Raw genomic sequence first — 16,330 nt, 5'->3', positions numbered from 1 at the left:
AGGAGAGTGCAAAGTCACCTTTCTATCAAACGCTCTCTTTTCAACAGAAGCCTGCTCCTCACTCATATCCGGACGCTTTATTTCTTAATATAGCAGATTTCCGTATGCGGCTGCCATTGGCCAATAGCTGACATCAATCAAAACAGGTGTTTGGATCAGTGCACTTCCTCCTAGTGTTGCTGTGTATATTTAGTGACGCAGTTTAATAAACAAGCTGAAGTAAACTAAAGTTGGTGCCTTGTATATAGGGGCTCGGGCACTTCTCAAGTGAATCGATTTTCACTTTTGCCCGAGCATGCCCACATTGTGATGATGCAAATAAATTTCAACTTCAACTTCAACTACAAAATCTGCTTTCGAATGTCTTATAATAATGAAGTACTTTCGGAAGAAGCCGACTATCATGTGCTCAGGCTCATCCGCGGCCACCCTCATAGGAATCAAACTTTGGCCACCTTGCTTATTGTCATAGCCGTTGAGTTTTGCTAATTTTAACAATTTTTTAACGCTCAACTAACCTTAAGGTCACACCAAACACACACTTGCCAGCACACGCTCACTCCTCGCTGCTCCTGGTTAGACGCCTTGGAAGACTTTGCGTTGCAATGAGCTGTTCATAACGCTTCAAAATGCACAAGTCGGATGTGGCTACTATCCTTCAGTCAAGCTGGTGCAGGAAAAATCCGATCCGCATCACATAGCACAGCCAGCCAGGAACATACGAGTGTGAGCACACACTTAGTTTACTAGGTTTACTTTGTGCACAAAATAAACGACACAGTTGCATGTAGCTGCAGTCTCCTACGTAGCATAGAAACCACGGTCACAGTGAGAAGCCGCGAGGAGTTCAATGGCTGAGTGCACTGCGCCTCGTTGGAGACAACCGTGTTTGGCGCATTGTAGGCACCAAAATCTTAAATAGTGGCATCTATATGTGAACATCTAAAATAAAATTTTAACTGTGCACCACAGTGACATTCAGTAGGCGAAGCATTTCGACACACCTTGCTCCACTGTAGCCTTCGCGGTGCAAATCATCCATGAAGGAGTGGAAGCACTGCGAACGCTATGTTTGATTGCCAATAACTCTGCTTCTGCAGAACACACTGAAAAACTTTTTGCAGCAAACTATTCCTGAAATAGTGTAATATGCATTTGTCGACCTCTATAAAAAGTGGTTCAGGGCCCACTTAACTATACCTGTGCGCGTGTTCCATGCACTGAGATGCGGAAAAAGTTATCTGTGCTTCGGAAAACCTAGCAAAAAAGAAGGCAGTATGATGAAAAACTCCGAAAGTCGAGGGGACGTTTAAAGCCAACAAATGAGTGGAGGTCTATCTAAAACTCTGAAGTCAAGTCGGGTAACTTATTAGGCATCTCTGTGGTCATACTGTGATTGGAGATGGTGCATGTGCATGTGTAAATTAAGGAACGAGTGCTATGTCCCGTAGTCACAGTGGCACATCTCCCTGCTTGGTATGCTTCATCGCATAACACGCATTGTGGCGAAGCTACCTTTAGAGGCAAATAATGCCAGGTGAATCAACAGCGTGTTTCAGCGTTTTTTCCGCGTTTTGTTTATTCTGACCCGCCGAATAATTAGAACAGTTTCGCCAGCCCCGTCAGGATTGAATTAATGGAAATTGACTGTACTCAACTTGTGATAACTTCTTGTCCATAGAACGTGAATTCTGAATCCTAATATAACGAAGTGTGTTTATATGCAATTCCTATATAACAAAACTTCAATGCCACCGCGACGGGATGCCGAGGCAATAAATGGAAACTGCCACAAGTGCTGATGGGAAAATAGCTGAATTACATGCACTTGCTTGCGAACGCACCTCTCAAACTGCACGCCACACGACAACGAACGGCTAGCGAGGTGGAGCAGAGTGTTATAAACACGAGTGGGCGGTAAGATCATATCGCGCTCGCACAACCTGTGCTGTGAGTACGAGGGGAAGTGTACAGAGGTGAACCTAGAAGGATGGAGGCTAGATGCACATCCTCATCCTGCGCACACGAATGGAGGGGGCGGGGGTGCAGCAAGCGGTAACATGATCAAGTGTGCACGGCCATGGCTGCAGATACACAGACCATGCACATGCATTGTCTTCGCTGCACGACCACATACATGCGCTTTCTGTTTGTCTTCCTGGTTGCCTTCCTATGTACCATGGCATCCTGTTTGTCTTCACATGCACCTAGTACTGGAGGTTACATAATCTCAAGTTTCAGAGATGCATTGAAGTGAGAGGCAGCATGAAGCATTGACTCCCCGAGTCCGGCACTCTTCAACATGCGAGTGCTGTGATGGCGTGTGTCCCCGGTCACCAAGTGAGATCTCTTCATGTTTGCCTGTATGTACAGGACACCGTGCTTGCTAAAGTTTACAGCAATTGATACGGCCAATAAAACTACAAGCCTTACTTTGTGTATATGTGTATTACTTTGCTATCTCTATTACAGATTTGCCTTTTGGGCAGAACTGCAATTTTTTTGTCACTGAAATTATTTTTTCCGATTGCCCGAAAATTTGGACATTTTTACAGCCCCTCCCAGAAAGAAAAATCTATCGGCGACAGCATAAAAGATAGAATTTCAATATAAAGAAATTTCCAAATAGTGAAGTGAGATGACAATTTTACAGATTTCATTATATCAAGGTTTAACTGCATCTTATTAATAATAATGCAGCCTGTTGGAAATAAAAGTTGCAGCACCCTTATGAGAGGTGGTGCCTCACCTTGCCAAGCACGGTCGAGGATGTCCTTCTGCCTTCGCAACATGTCCTCCTCCTCCTTGAGCATCTCTAAGCTCACGTCATATATGCCCAACTGGGAGCTGTACACTTCTTCCTCCATCTCCAACAATGTGCACTGACCTCGTAGAGCCTGCTGCTCCAGCTGCAGCACAAGGACAGAACAACATGTCATGCTCGGAGTGAAGGAGCACTGCGCTTCCACTGTACTGTGCTTCTTGAATGCCACCATCGAGCTATCGCATGCTGTTCACCATTCAATGTCGCAGATAATACGGCACAAGCTTGAAGAACAAAGCAATGCCTTCCATGCAACTGTATGTTATTAGCAACCTTCTGAAGAAGCTCCCAATACTTTGTTATTCTTGAGTAATCAGCACCAATTACATAATCTAAATATTTTAATTACTGACTGTACGACCACAGTGTCAATAAACAAGGTTTGTAGAGTACATTTCAAAACATCCCTTTCAGTTGCTTGCAATGCAGTACCATTCACGCAGCTTTCTTTGCCGTGCTTAAAAGAAAGCATGCAAAATGTTAAAAACATTGTTGTGACCTGCCACTTGCATGCCACAGTGGCTTTCCTTTAAATGCACAGAAGAGGGCTACACGAAAGGTAACACATAACAAAAAGTGGTAAGTGATGTTTTACAAGCCCTTACATTTGTTAATTAAGGAGCTAGTTAATTACTCACTAATTATTTTCATATTGACGGCTTCCTCAGGAGATTGCTAATGCCAGAGAGTTGCTTTCATCTACATAAAGAACTTTGCCTTTCTGTTTTTGCTTCTTTTCCTTCGTCAATGTTGGCACCTACTATATATGATAGGTTTCAGTTGCTTTGAAAACATTACACCTTGTTATCCCGGATACTGTGACAGCTTAAAAGGTGCTCCCATGTTGAACTTAGGGCACATAACATGACTCTTTCTGGCCTGTCTACAAAACAGTTTTTTTCCTCTGCAGCTCACCATTTGGGTGATCTTCCCATGCTGTAGCTCTCGGGTGCTCTTGATGGCACCCAGCAGCTTGAGCCGCTCCTGGCACACAAACACTTCCAGCTTCTGAAGGCGCTGCATACCATGCAGCTCAAATGTCGACCGACCAAACTTTGTCTGGTCCTCGAGCATCCTGTTTCTCTGACCTGCAAAGGATCGCCACATACAGCTCCTCAGGAGTGCTGAAAGAGAGTTGCCCCAACTCTAGCCCCTTGGAAGGCAATGTTGCCCAAGAAGGCAAAGTGCAGCCATTATGAAGTAATCAAAATAACAAAGTAAATTCAGCGTCTTCCTCAACTTCATTATAGCGAGGTTTTACTTTACTTTTCCATAGCATTAGCATGGAACAGAAGACTTGTATGATAAACCAAGCAATCTGTCACAACAAGTCAGCAGATCACGTGCCCATGAAAAGTACTCCCAGAAGAGGCAAGCAAATAAGGCAAAGTGGGCAGGGCCTCTCAATGGCAGGTAAGCGAGAAATGCCAGTCACATCAGTTACATCAGCTGGTGTTCCACAAGGCTAATAAAAACTGAGTGCCATACAATGTGCAAGCCTCTGTACACCACCCCTTGCAACAGCCATATCTAATGTAGCTCTAACTTCCACACAGCGTTATTCATTTATGTTCGTGGCATACAAAAGATTAGTAGAACCATATACACAAACAGAAGTTGTTCCAAGTGTTATCTCCAGATAAGGTTAAGCCTTTGTATTTGGGCGATGTATGTTATGCACATTGTAATATATGGCATTCATGGTTTTCTTAATGGAAAGGCCAAGGGTCCCTCCTTACATAAAAAGCCTGTCCTTAATTGACAAATCAAAATATTTTAGGTACAAAAAATCATAATTGGCTAATTATAATAAATAAATCACCATGTGATGCAAAACCTTGTAGCACTGCACCACTGAGGAAAAATGTGCATTAAACAAAGGGAAGAAAAATCTTGCATGATGCAACCAGCTTACAAAAAAGAATAGCTATTACAGTGTTTCCAAACAGCCCTGCACCATCACCTGAAAGTGATTGCAACCAATCACACGTAAATCCCTGTTTAGCATTTTTTTTAATGGTCTTAGTGAGAAATGTCAAATATGCACACAAAGTGACACAGTAGAATAAAATCTGTTACACCATACAACATGATAGAAAAACTGTGCTTCAAAATAAGATGTTTGGTCCATTTTGTGAATCAACCTTAACAGTGCCCTGAAAATAACCTGACCTGAAACTAGCTCCACGGTGTGTCGATAGTACTCCTGGTAAAGGTGTTGAGTGGCTTCATTGGCAGACTGCACTCGAGTTTCCCACTCTTCGAGCTCCTTCATTGCCTCAGCTCTGACACGAGGCCCGAGCCGGCCATCATCAGCCCTAAGGCGCGATGCACGACTGCGTTCAGCTGCCAGCTCACGCAGTTCCAAGAAGGGCCCCAGCTGCAAGGTGAACTCATGGTGATGACAAGCAACATGGCACGCCAAATGAACACAGCCAGCGTGCATTCATTTGACACTGGTTAATTGCACCATATCAATAAGTTCAAAGAGGCTACCATGCTCAAATAGTCGCAGCCCCCCCCCCCCCCACACTGACAAACCACCAAGAGTCCCAATCTGTTTCGGGAATTAAATTTCACTGACTGCATAGCAATGCCGTTGTTTAAGGCACAGGCACGCTGTCATTAATCGAAATAAAGTTACTCCTCTGCAATGTCAGCAAGAAGTCATACTTGTTATCGACTAATGACATCTTTCAATGGCCGCTGCGATCCTTCAAATCTGAGCAAACTGATTCTGGAGGCACTCTGTGTCATAGTAGGAGATGTCTTGCACCAATCAAACAGCCAGCTGCTTTTTAGAACAGTGAGAGATAAGGAAGCAAAAGATCAGGTAAATTTCCGGGCGAGTTCCACATCTTCCACCATGAACTGCATTTAGATTTCAAACATGGCAGTGATGGGAAGCATACGTGGATGATAATGGTTGTTGCCATAAACAAAGCGAGAGGCCCCCTTCACCAGCCCAACCACGTGAACAAGTGGAGTCACGAGACCGAAAACCAATCAGATTTCTCAGCGGCTCTGCCCATGATAATGTGAGTGCCTCTAGGCACTCCAATCTGGATTCAGGTGATTGGAAAACACCCTCTGAATGTAGCCAGAGCACTCCTTTTCAACCATCCAAACAATGTCAGTCTTTTGGGAGCATTTCAAAGTGCTCAAAAACAACCACCCGAAAATGCCATAAGGCTGACAGAGGTGCATAAGCCACTGGCAAATAAAGACAGCCCAAATTCAGGCTACACCACAGGCAGGGCTTTCAAAGCAACAGTAGTCAGGAAAATACAAGGGTCCATCATGGCAAGTGCAAGAGGCAGCCTGCATCAGAGAATGATTCTTCATGAATGGAACTGATCCTAATCAAGTAGTGACCAGAATATCAGTTAAAAGCGTGGGTTTCAGACATATCCTTAACATCCAAACAATGAAGATCAAGTAGTAAAATAAGCAGACACAATGCCAATGAGTAAAAAGGCAGCTTCAGTTAATCCAAAAGTGATTCTCAAAGCAACAGCTAGCCAGATTTTTCACACCTTTAAAACATGCACAATAGACAATGTGAATTTTGGCAGCAAAGAGTTCTGCAAATAGCCTCCGATAGCAAGTTATGATAAAGTATGGATATGAAACTCTTCTTTTCCTTCTCCTCCTCCACCCCGCCCCTTCCTTCTTTTCAACACAGCACCTACAAGGTGGAACCCCACATCCTTAGTGATATTCAAAACCAATATCATAAGAAGTCAACAAACACTTATACAAGAGTTGATCACCACAAAAAATGGTGTGCTGTTGTAGAGGCGGTCATAGCGGTGAAAAGCGATGTTAATTTAGTGTTCTTTAGCTGTTCAGCTTTGATCACCACACGGTGATCAAAGTCGTCGGCGTCACAGTCCACAGTGCCAAGTGGCATGCACGAGAGGCATTCTGCATCAGCATGTCGTCAACCAATATATATGCTTTGGCTTCTCAAGGCAAATCAAACAGTTGTTTATAGTTTGTGCATAATCTCTTCCATGATCGAGTTTTCTTATTGTGTATCTTGTTAGAACTATGATGCTCAATGTCACATCGATGATTAAGAACAAACTAGCCTATGTGCAACCCTTTATTTAAATCCAATAACACTCAAGAAAATTCCTGGTGATGTCAAGGTCTTTATCCCACAGATGCAAATACAATTATGAGTGCAGGAGCAATGCCTTTCCAGACATCTTCCTGTACTCAACTTACCAAATTGTTGCACTGGGTTTCTTACACGGAAATAAAAACAAGATCACAACATATACTAACTAGCGTAGAAAGTGATAAAGTACATAAGCAGGAGGGAAGCAGGAAGACACATACATACCTGCCAAGCTGTATTATATACTATGATTGCAGCCAAAAAATAGTAAAATTTGACGAAAAATACTAAAGGTCAATTTAATGGAAAAAATATTTCACTCTTCATTCAAAACTGTCTCGACCAAAAATAAACATTTTAAAGGGACACTAAAGGTTACCAGAAAGTCAAGTTAAAGTGGTAGAGCAATGTTTTAGAACGTCTAAGGCGTCAATATAATCGCGAACAGAGCTTTAGTAACCGAGAAATTGAGGTAAATGCATAAATGCATGACACGATTTGAGACCCCCAGCGACATTACGGTACTAGCCCGATGACGAAAGCACTCCTCATAATTTGTGTTACTAATACTTAACTACTCGTATTGAAAATATCATTTCATCCGATTATAAGACGGAAGAAAATGCTATTTGTCTACGTCTATTCGATTCTAAGAAAAAATAACATTTTGACGTTACCCTTCTGTAGTATGGGCGGTCGAAAGGTTTCGTTTTCGCTCGACTCTGTGCGCTCGACTCTGCGCCGCACACCCTTTGGAGTTTCAGTAGTTTCGTTATCGCGTCGTGCTGTGCGGGTTCTGCTGGCTCGCGAAACTTTCATTTCGAACAAGCAGTGAGAATGCCACGTCCTTGTGATGTGGGAAGCCCTCGTTGCTTTCCCGCTCCGGAGAGCCGGTGTCGAAGCCGCCATCGTAGGACGAAACGACGCGGGCAGTGCGAGCCCTCAGCAGCAGGTCGCGCTCATCAGTGCTCAAATCGCTGAAGTTGAGCCCAGCATCGCGAGCCAATCTGTCGTTGTCAGGGTCCATTGCAACGAGCGTCGAAGTTTGCGACATAGCATAAAGTACCAGCTTATGGTCGCGCATTTCTCCTTCCGCTAGCCAGCATACTCCCGCTTTTGCTCTGCTGTCGGCTCTGTCTTGGCTCTGTTTCTGGCCGCGCGTTTGCGTTTTGCGCAGAAAAGCTATAGCGCCGTCTGCGGACGCCGTTCTACTCACCGATGGCGCAACGTCACTATGAGACCACGATGTCAGTACTCCTCGATCGGAGGCCGGGCGATTTGAACTGCGCTAGAGGTACGCGGACGCTTCAAAACGCATTTTCTCTTAAAATAAGTCTCTCCTTGGCACGAAACAAGCATTTCGAGGTTTCTGGGATGGTATTTCAACAGCCCACGTGGTAGTCCAAGTGGTAGGTGAACTCAAAGATGAGTCATGTTGAAAAGCGGGCATCACAAACAGGTTTTTGTGAGCAATTCTGTCAGAAAACGTCATTAATTGGATAGAGTTTGGCATCATTGACAGTATCACTGCTACCATCCAAACCAATGGAAAATGGTCTAAGACGGAGACAACTGAGAACGTTGCTTGTAGCTTGATCAGCCATTGCCTTCACAATAGCAGCAGTATTTGTGTGGGCACATGCATAGTTCTATGCTTCTATTTATCCGGGGAACATTTCCCAGTAGAACAGATCGCTAGCATGCTCAGTTGCAGCAAAGGAAATGTTATGTTTTGTAAAGAACGCCTTAAAGAGGCACTTGGCTTTAGTTGCAGAATGATCTGCCCTTGAAGAAAAACTCCACCCAACTTTTTTGTTGTTCTCAACAACTTTGGCAACATCCTTGTGATTCCTTGTATTTAGGTGAATGACGATATCCCATTGACCAGCATGGGAAATAATAATGTGGCGACGGCACAGACTGCAAAACGTGTACTTCTTCCCCTTGCACAATTCCTGAATGCATGGCAACTCTCTAGCCTAACTTGAAATAAACACTTGAAAGAGCCTTTTTTCCAACCTCGTGCAAAGTTCTGCGACCACACCACAGCACATGAAGCACCTTATGAACAAAGAAGCACAGCATGAAACTACCAAAACGCACACATGGTGCCATGCATAGCATACAAAGAGAGCAATGTCTTATGACAATATGAAGTCCAGAGGTGAATGAGCACCTCGACTGCCTGCACTGAAATGTGAATGGGCTAAAGTTAGTTAGAAGGAGGAGAACATGTTTTTTATTTTAGACCCGCATTTTCTTAAGTTGTGTGAAAACAATAAAATTAAGATTATCGGTGTCATTATGACAGTCGTAAAGAAGATTAAGAAATTGGACAATTTAAGATGAAATCGTAAAAGTTGTAATGTATGCACATGCCTCAATTCGGGTGCTCAAGGCACTCAAAACAGCTCCCAACAACCACTGCTCACTTTTGGACTAACAACTGTAAATTAATTAAATACAATTCTTCTATGCAACCAAGCACTTTGTGCAGTAAGTTGTGCAGCAACACTCACCTGGAAATTGTAGAGCTCAGCCAAAGCAATGGAAATGTTGGCCACTACCTGGTCCTCCAGAGCATACACCGTTGACAGCTCCAACATAGTCTCGGAGCGTGACCGGAGAGACAGTATCTCATTCAAGTCATCATAGGCACGCTTCAGAGTACGCTCCAGACCACGTAGCCTCAACTCCTGCATCCAGATCAGCAACAAACATACACTTTTGCTCTGACTTGTTTAGATACCTTGTGACAGCCTATATGTCATCACACTGGGTACGTAACAACTGACAGGGTTTTAAGTACAAAAATTGCACAGCAAGCTGAGGTGACGGGCTTCAGACTAATTTTGACCACCTCTCATTCTCAAGCTGGCACCCAAGCCTAAGTAAACAAGAGATTTAGCATTCCGTCCTCATCAGAATATAGCTGACATGTAAAAGCACACAGTGGGAGCTATTTGGAAATGCACGGCAATGTGTGTCAGGTTCTATTACCACCGGCTCATAATGCATGCTGGTGCATGTGCACCTTAGAGTGCTGGAACTGAAAGTACTCAAAAGAAGTGGGGATGCTGCTTTATTTTTATTTTTACTGAAATCCTTCATTAATAGCTACTCTACAATTTCCATCCTTTCAGGCAAACAAGACAAAATATCAAATTTGGTGACACTAAACCCCATACTCTTAAACAAGTTACAACACAAAGCTCTTTCTTGACTCCACCTAGTAAAGCACAGTGCGACCCTTCAACTGAAGAAGATTCTGTACTTCAACAATGCTCCTCAGAGATTTCTAAGAGGACAAGTTGCTTGACAAAAGCACCTCTGGTATGGTGCACTTGCGTAGTTGCCACGGGAACCTGGCTACATAAATTTTACTCAAGAATTGCCTCAAGAATTGCTCAAGAAAAACAGTAACCATTTTAGTCAAGGGGTGGCACACTGCCATCAACTTTCTTTAGTCAAGGTAAAATGTTGTGTAAAGAAACATTGCAGAGAATGAGAGCTTCTCACTATCATTCCTTTACCTGAACATCTTCCTCATAATCAGTCAAGTAGTCTTCTTCACCAAACACCACAGCAAAGAGCAACCTCTTCCCTGTTGCGTCAAGCGCCTGCTTAAAATAGTACTCCAGCTCCCTGCACACTTTGTCTTCAACAGATGGATCCAGTGTTTCAAGCACCCCGTTCTTCTTTGAGAAAAACCCTAAGAAGCTCCGAGACCCTTTTGTTTGTGGTCCACTCAGTGGGAAAGCATTCTCAAGTGCAGGGCACATGAGCAAGAGCTGTCTGTGAATGTCACGCAGGGCATCCGAGGAAAGTAGCACAGCACGTGCGGCACAGTTGTCCCTGTCACAAGCATGACGCTCGCCTTCTGAGTAGCTGACTGCAAACTGACACTCCACACGGTTGAAGGCAACAATGAACCGCGACAAGCTGTGCTTGGGAACATCCACAGGATCAAAGAGGTTCTCTCGGATGGCCACCCATCCATCAAGGCTGTCTTGGCGTTCGCCCATAGTCCTGCATTCAAACCACATAAGCGCTCTGTATGTGAAGCCAGTTGCACATGTTGGAGGTACACAAATGACCACATACAGGTGAAATAGACAAGATGAGTGCCACTTTACATATTTGTGCTGCTCTTCTAGTTAGCTATATTTCACCAGCTAGCCTAACAAGGTCGTTAGAGACAGTCCTGCAGTAGCTCACAAAGTGCCCCCTTAAAGGGCCCCTCAACAAGTTTGGCCATCTTAAACAGACAAGCGCAGCACATAGTTTACTCACTGACGATCATGTCTGCAAAGTACAACACCACTAAGTAACTGCGAAAAGCTGGAATTTCAAACCAAACGTTGCACACCTTCCCTCTTGAAGAAGCGCCACTCCTAGCCAGATGGTCAGGGTAACACGTACAAACGCCATGACGTAATACACAGTCCTATATGTCACTCACCACGGCACATTCCTTCAGTAAATCAGCGAATGTGGCGCACTCAACACCACCACCGAAAATCCACCACGCCGCAAAATGAAGAGATAAAAAAAAGGAGGTGGGACTCGTTACATGAACCCGATTTAAGCCCTCGGCTCCAGCATGGGAAAAGCCAGGGAACGATAGTCGCTTTAGACACTACTCGAGGCAGAGGAAGAGACTGTCTCTGTTGGCAGTCGCACTCACCTCCTGGTGGTATGGCAACAGGACAGTTAATTTCTTCTATCTTCTTCAATAATAAAGCGATTTGAAAAAATTTTCTGTAAAACGATCCCTAGATGGCGTTTTAGAGCTTCCAGTGTATAAAATTTGCAATGGGGCCTGATGAGGGTCCCTTTGATGACCAACATATGCAATGTGCAATAACCAAGTTGACATTGTGTAATTGCTCCTGGTTCCAAACATGCAGACTGAAGGAATGGTTAATTGATCGATGGATTAACCTATTTATTTATTTGTGTTTAACATACAAAATAAACATGGGGGCTTTGAGAGATTCCCCAGTAGAATGAATTTTGGCCACCTAATAACATGGATCTAATGGGCAGTACACAAGCATTTTTGCATTTCACCCCAATCAAAATGTGGCCACTACAGTGGGTGAAGTCACTTGGTAAACAGTTTCAAACTTCTGGAAAAGTACATTTTCTTTCTGTATTGCACAACATTGCTGCTTGTGTAATATGCATCATATGCTGGTGTACATCTGTCACACCCACTATGTTAAACTTTAACATGAATAAGTGTATGATTTAACATAACACAAGCGAAATTATATAAAATATGCATAAGACATGTTTTAACTTAAAAGTTTCCATGCAGCAATGCGCACTTAATAAATGAGAGACAAGCAATTATATATCACTGGCGTTCGAGGTTCCTCTTAAAGATGTTTTCTGAACAGTGACTGCATTTTTGGCCCCTTAAATAAGTAAAGAAGGTGTTGAAAACATCTCTCATTGCACAATCTTTGATGAGAAATGATTAAGGTAGCAATTTCTACGCTTGTTCAATGAAAATATATATGTAGTTAGCACTGAATAATTATATATAGACTCGGTAATGGCTCGGCGATTGCACACGACGCTTACACACATCAATAAATAAATATAACGGTATATCTACAACAAATTAATTCAACCGGCACCATGACTGGCTACAGACACCTCGGGGCGTTTATATTTATCTACAAATCAACACCGAGTAACAGAACTTGCGAAAACGCAAGCAAACGCAGTAAACACTGGCACAGTGCTGCACTTTATTTCTTTTTTTTTTTTCCGTTGCTCATTTCAAATGGCAGCAATAACGCTGCCGGGTCGTCGAGTCCCTATGCGTCTGCATTGAACTCAGCTAGGAGTGTCATGCTGCACATTTTGAGTAATGCGTAAACAACCGATGTTCAACAAGTATTTTTACCGGCGTCTATCGCGCACGCGACATCACGTCACCGCTTCGCTATGTGGGTCGCTATCCGTTCCGTGCAGGGCCGTCATAATTACTGCCGTAGCTCTCCGGGTGATGAGTGCCGGCAGGTTTCACCCGAGCTGTCTGTTTTGCTCGCGACGGCGCGTCATATGGGTGCAGTGGGCTTGCAACTGCGTGCGGCATAACGAAAAAGAATAAAAAGTGCGACGTTTCGAGCAACAAAATAAAGCCGATGTGCTCGGCCAGAGATGACCCGCGCGCCCGCTCCGAAAAACCAGTTCTAATATTTGAGAACTTCCTTCACGGATTTCTTTCTTTTGTGTGCATGTGTGTGTGTAGAGCGCATTCGTTTCTTTTCGGATGAGCACTGACCCTAAACTACCTCAGCAAGCAATCGTCATACTAAGGACGAGCAAAAATAAGCGCTCTTTATTTGCACACGTTAGACGCGGATGACGGAATACACAAGTTTACACGAAACGCCAAAAGCGAAACTGCCTTTTCTTCAACCTGAACAATTAAACGTCTCCGCGTAATTACGCCAGAGATGTTTGCAGGGCAGCTTGTACTCACGATACAGTTTTTTGTAACATTCATCAGACAAAGGGAAAGTCAACATTGCGATTGTTTGTCTTCGCAACAGCCGGTTAGCGGCATATATGCATGAGAGATAATCACAGCCCACGCTGCGATTATCAGTACACGCCTACTTTAGAAAAGTGCGCAACACATGCAAAACCCGTGGACCATCAATCATTTTAGAAGAACGTCTAATAATATGAGTTGTAAGATTAAAGGTAAAGTTAGTGCGCGGAACTTACATTGACACGAGTCTTCTGCTTCACGAGGTGCAGGCGCTTGCTAGTGGAAACTTTTTGCGCAGCATAGCACTTTTTCCACAGAAACACAATCGTTTATACAGCGTCCGCTTCCCTAGGGCATGTGTGCGACACCTTCTATTATCCGATTGAGAATTCAATCAAAAGGCAACACACTTTTTTCACATTGACCCACACAGCCAAGCAAAAGCTTTCGATGTTACTTCAATCACCTGGAAGTCAAAGCGTCAAAGTTCACAGTCTCTCACCAGACCTCGTCCATCACAAGAAATTCGACTGCTCGTTGAGAGGGCGCTCTAAGTTGCACGCTGGCTGAACTACATTATAGCTAAATCCTAAGTGGTGAAATTGTACAAATAAAAATCATAAACATAATTATTTTAGGTAACATAACAAAATCTAACTATGCTATATTTATTTTTGATCACTTTAGAAACAAAAAGCATTAGTTCTGGTTTCGTTTTTATGCTCACAAGGGAAGCGCTTTTTGCTGTTTGGTTATTTGTTTCAACCTCAATACACAAAATGTCGCTTGGCACTAGATACGAAAGGTGGGTCCTGTGCGCGCTCGCCGCTGAGGCGTTTTTTTTATTTTTTGAAATATTGTTGACGGCACTGTTCCCGTACTTCAACTGAATGAACGGCCCTTCGCACCGGCCGAACGCGCGTTACGTCGCAGACCTACCGCAGCGGCACGAAGCTTGCACAGGCGTTTCACACTGCTGCATCTGTTTTGTTGCTCGCTAGCGGAAAGAATTATTTTATTCCACACCGGCGTGTTGTAAAGCAAATGGAGAAAGAGCTTACGGAAATAGCGCAAGCGACACAAGAACGACAGCAACTCGGCCCGCGAGCGCTCACCGCAACAATGGGCACAGCCGAAACAGTCGGAGCGATATGACCACGACGTCGCCGCCGAAATTTTAGCGTTTTAAGCATGACATGCTTTTAGCTCCTGTTGTCGGCGACCTTCAAGTGACCTTGAGCCAAAAGTTATAAGATAAAAAAATGTTACTTCCGAGTGCTTCCTAATGTTTGTCCACAATATCAATAACGCTGTAACTTCTAGTACGCTCAAGCTTTATTAGTAACTTCCGATAGCGACGTTCAAAAGGCAGACAGGGGGCATCATAAATTTCATTGTCATCTTCTGGCGCTGAGTACTCTTTTTTTGAACGCCAGCGGTAGGGTGGCTAGCTACTAGCGGTCCGTGAGCTCCGCGGCGTGGGCTTTGCGTCGCCTCGAGAGATGGCGCCACGCAGCCTTCAGAAGCTTCTACCCAACGTTTTTAGATTTCTACCCGCCGCGGTTCCCGCGGTGGCTTAGCGGTTATGATCCCGCAACCTCGCTTCTAAGAGCGAGGTTGCGGGATCAAATCCCTGCTGCAGCAACCGCATTTCGATGGAGGCGAAATGCAAAAACGCCCGTGTCTCGTGCACTGGGTCCAAGTTAAAGATTCCGTGGTGGTCAAAATTAATCCGGAGTCCCCCACTATGATATGCCCCATAATCAAATCGTGGTTTTGGCACGTAAAACACCAGAATGCAATTCATTCGTCTTCTAGATGGACAGTGCGCTGTCTGCCTGTCGTGCGGCCTTCAGCCGGTTTTCATTTAGCTGGGCAGCGTCCATATATGGACCAGTGCACAGTATGGCGTGGTGCGGTTGTGCCGTTGCGAACGTGCACTAGGCCCATTTTACAATTGTGGCTAGTATAATCTCCAACCAATCTGCTTTGCCGGTTGCTATTTCATGCTTACGTCTGCTATCCATTACGGAAGAGCCAGCAATTTACTTTATTTCATCACTCTCTGCGCTTTCCGTGGCGTCCGCTGGACGCAGTCCCCTAATCTAGTACACTCTACTTCTACCCCAGCACCTTAGTTAATGCGCTTGCTGACTTGCTGACAGAGTTTTCTATGTAGTGTTTAGAAGCCAGGAAGCCCGATCTGCTATGGATGCGCGCACGCGTAGAGGAATGCCATTTGATATACCTTTTGATACGGTAACTGCAGTGGCTTTGCTTTACGTGAGCAAAAATAAAGGAGTGTGACTCTAGGTAGCAGTTTTACATGGATTAGGTCGTCTGTTTGATTCAGTCGAAATTGCAATTAAAACAGGCATCACCGTGCATATGCAGTGTTCATAGAATCAAATGTGGCAATGGAGTCCGTAGAAACCTACAAAACCTAAATGTTAGAGCCTGGACTCTGGCGGCGTTAGAATTAACTGTAACGAGCCATTGGCGACTAAAGTGATTTATTTATTTATTTATTTATTTATTTATTTATTTATTTATTTATTTATTTATTTATTTATTTATTTATTTCAACTGGTTTCCCTGGATAAGTCTCACCAAGTGTGTGACACTATATAGTCAATGATTAAAAAAAATAAGATCTAAAATTTATCCGGTGCTGGGTGTAATCAAACATTGAAACAACTTTGCCTTCGACAGACTTTGACAGATTTCGCCGCGGCGGCGCTAGATGGCACTCTCTACGTGTCCAGAAAGGATCTAAATATGGCGACTTTGTAAGCCCGATTTTTCCCTGCCTGTTAGAGCATGAACTTGCCGCTTACAAAATTCCGCCCCTGCTTTACGGGCGCTG

At 44.0% G+C, this 16,330-nt stretch overlaps 1 protein-coding gene across 1 annotated transcript in view; it reads right to left on the bottom strand.

Moving 5' to 3' along the window:
- The window catches only part of LOC142571931 (junction-mediating and -regulatory protein-like), a 39,185-nt gene extending 25,213 nt beyond the window's left edge, over positions 1-13,972 (bottom strand). Inside the window, exons 1-6 of the mRNA XM_075680659.1 lie at positions 13,701-13,972; positions 10,484-10,979; positions 9,470-9,646; positions 4,997-5,204; positions 3,740-3,912; positions 2,750-2,909 (exon numbers count right to left, since the gene is read on the bottom strand). Coding sequence (XP_075536774.1) covers positions 2,750-2,909; positions 3,740-3,912; positions 4,997-5,204; positions 9,470-9,646; positions 10,484-10,979; positions 13,701-13,702 — 1,216 coding nt within the window. The 5' untranslated portion in view covers positions 13,703-13,972. The remainder of the gene's footprint in view (positions 1-2,749; positions 2,910-3,739; positions 3,913-4,996; positions 5,205-9,469; positions 9,647-10,483; positions 10,980-13,700) is intronic.
- Between the last annotated feature and the right edge of the window lie 2,358 nt (positions 13,973-16,330).

The sequence above is a fragment of the Dermacentor variabilis genome, chromosome 2 (assembly GCF_050947875.1).
Source record: "Dermacentor variabilis isolate Ectoservices chromosome 2, ASM5094787v1, whole genome shotgun sequence".
NCBI lineage: Eukaryota > Metazoa > Arthropoda > Arachnida > Ixodida > Ixodidae > Dermacentor > Dermacentor variabilis.
The sequence above is the reverse complement of the archived record's forward strand: the minus strand, read 5'-3'. Positions and strand labels throughout refer to the sequence as shown.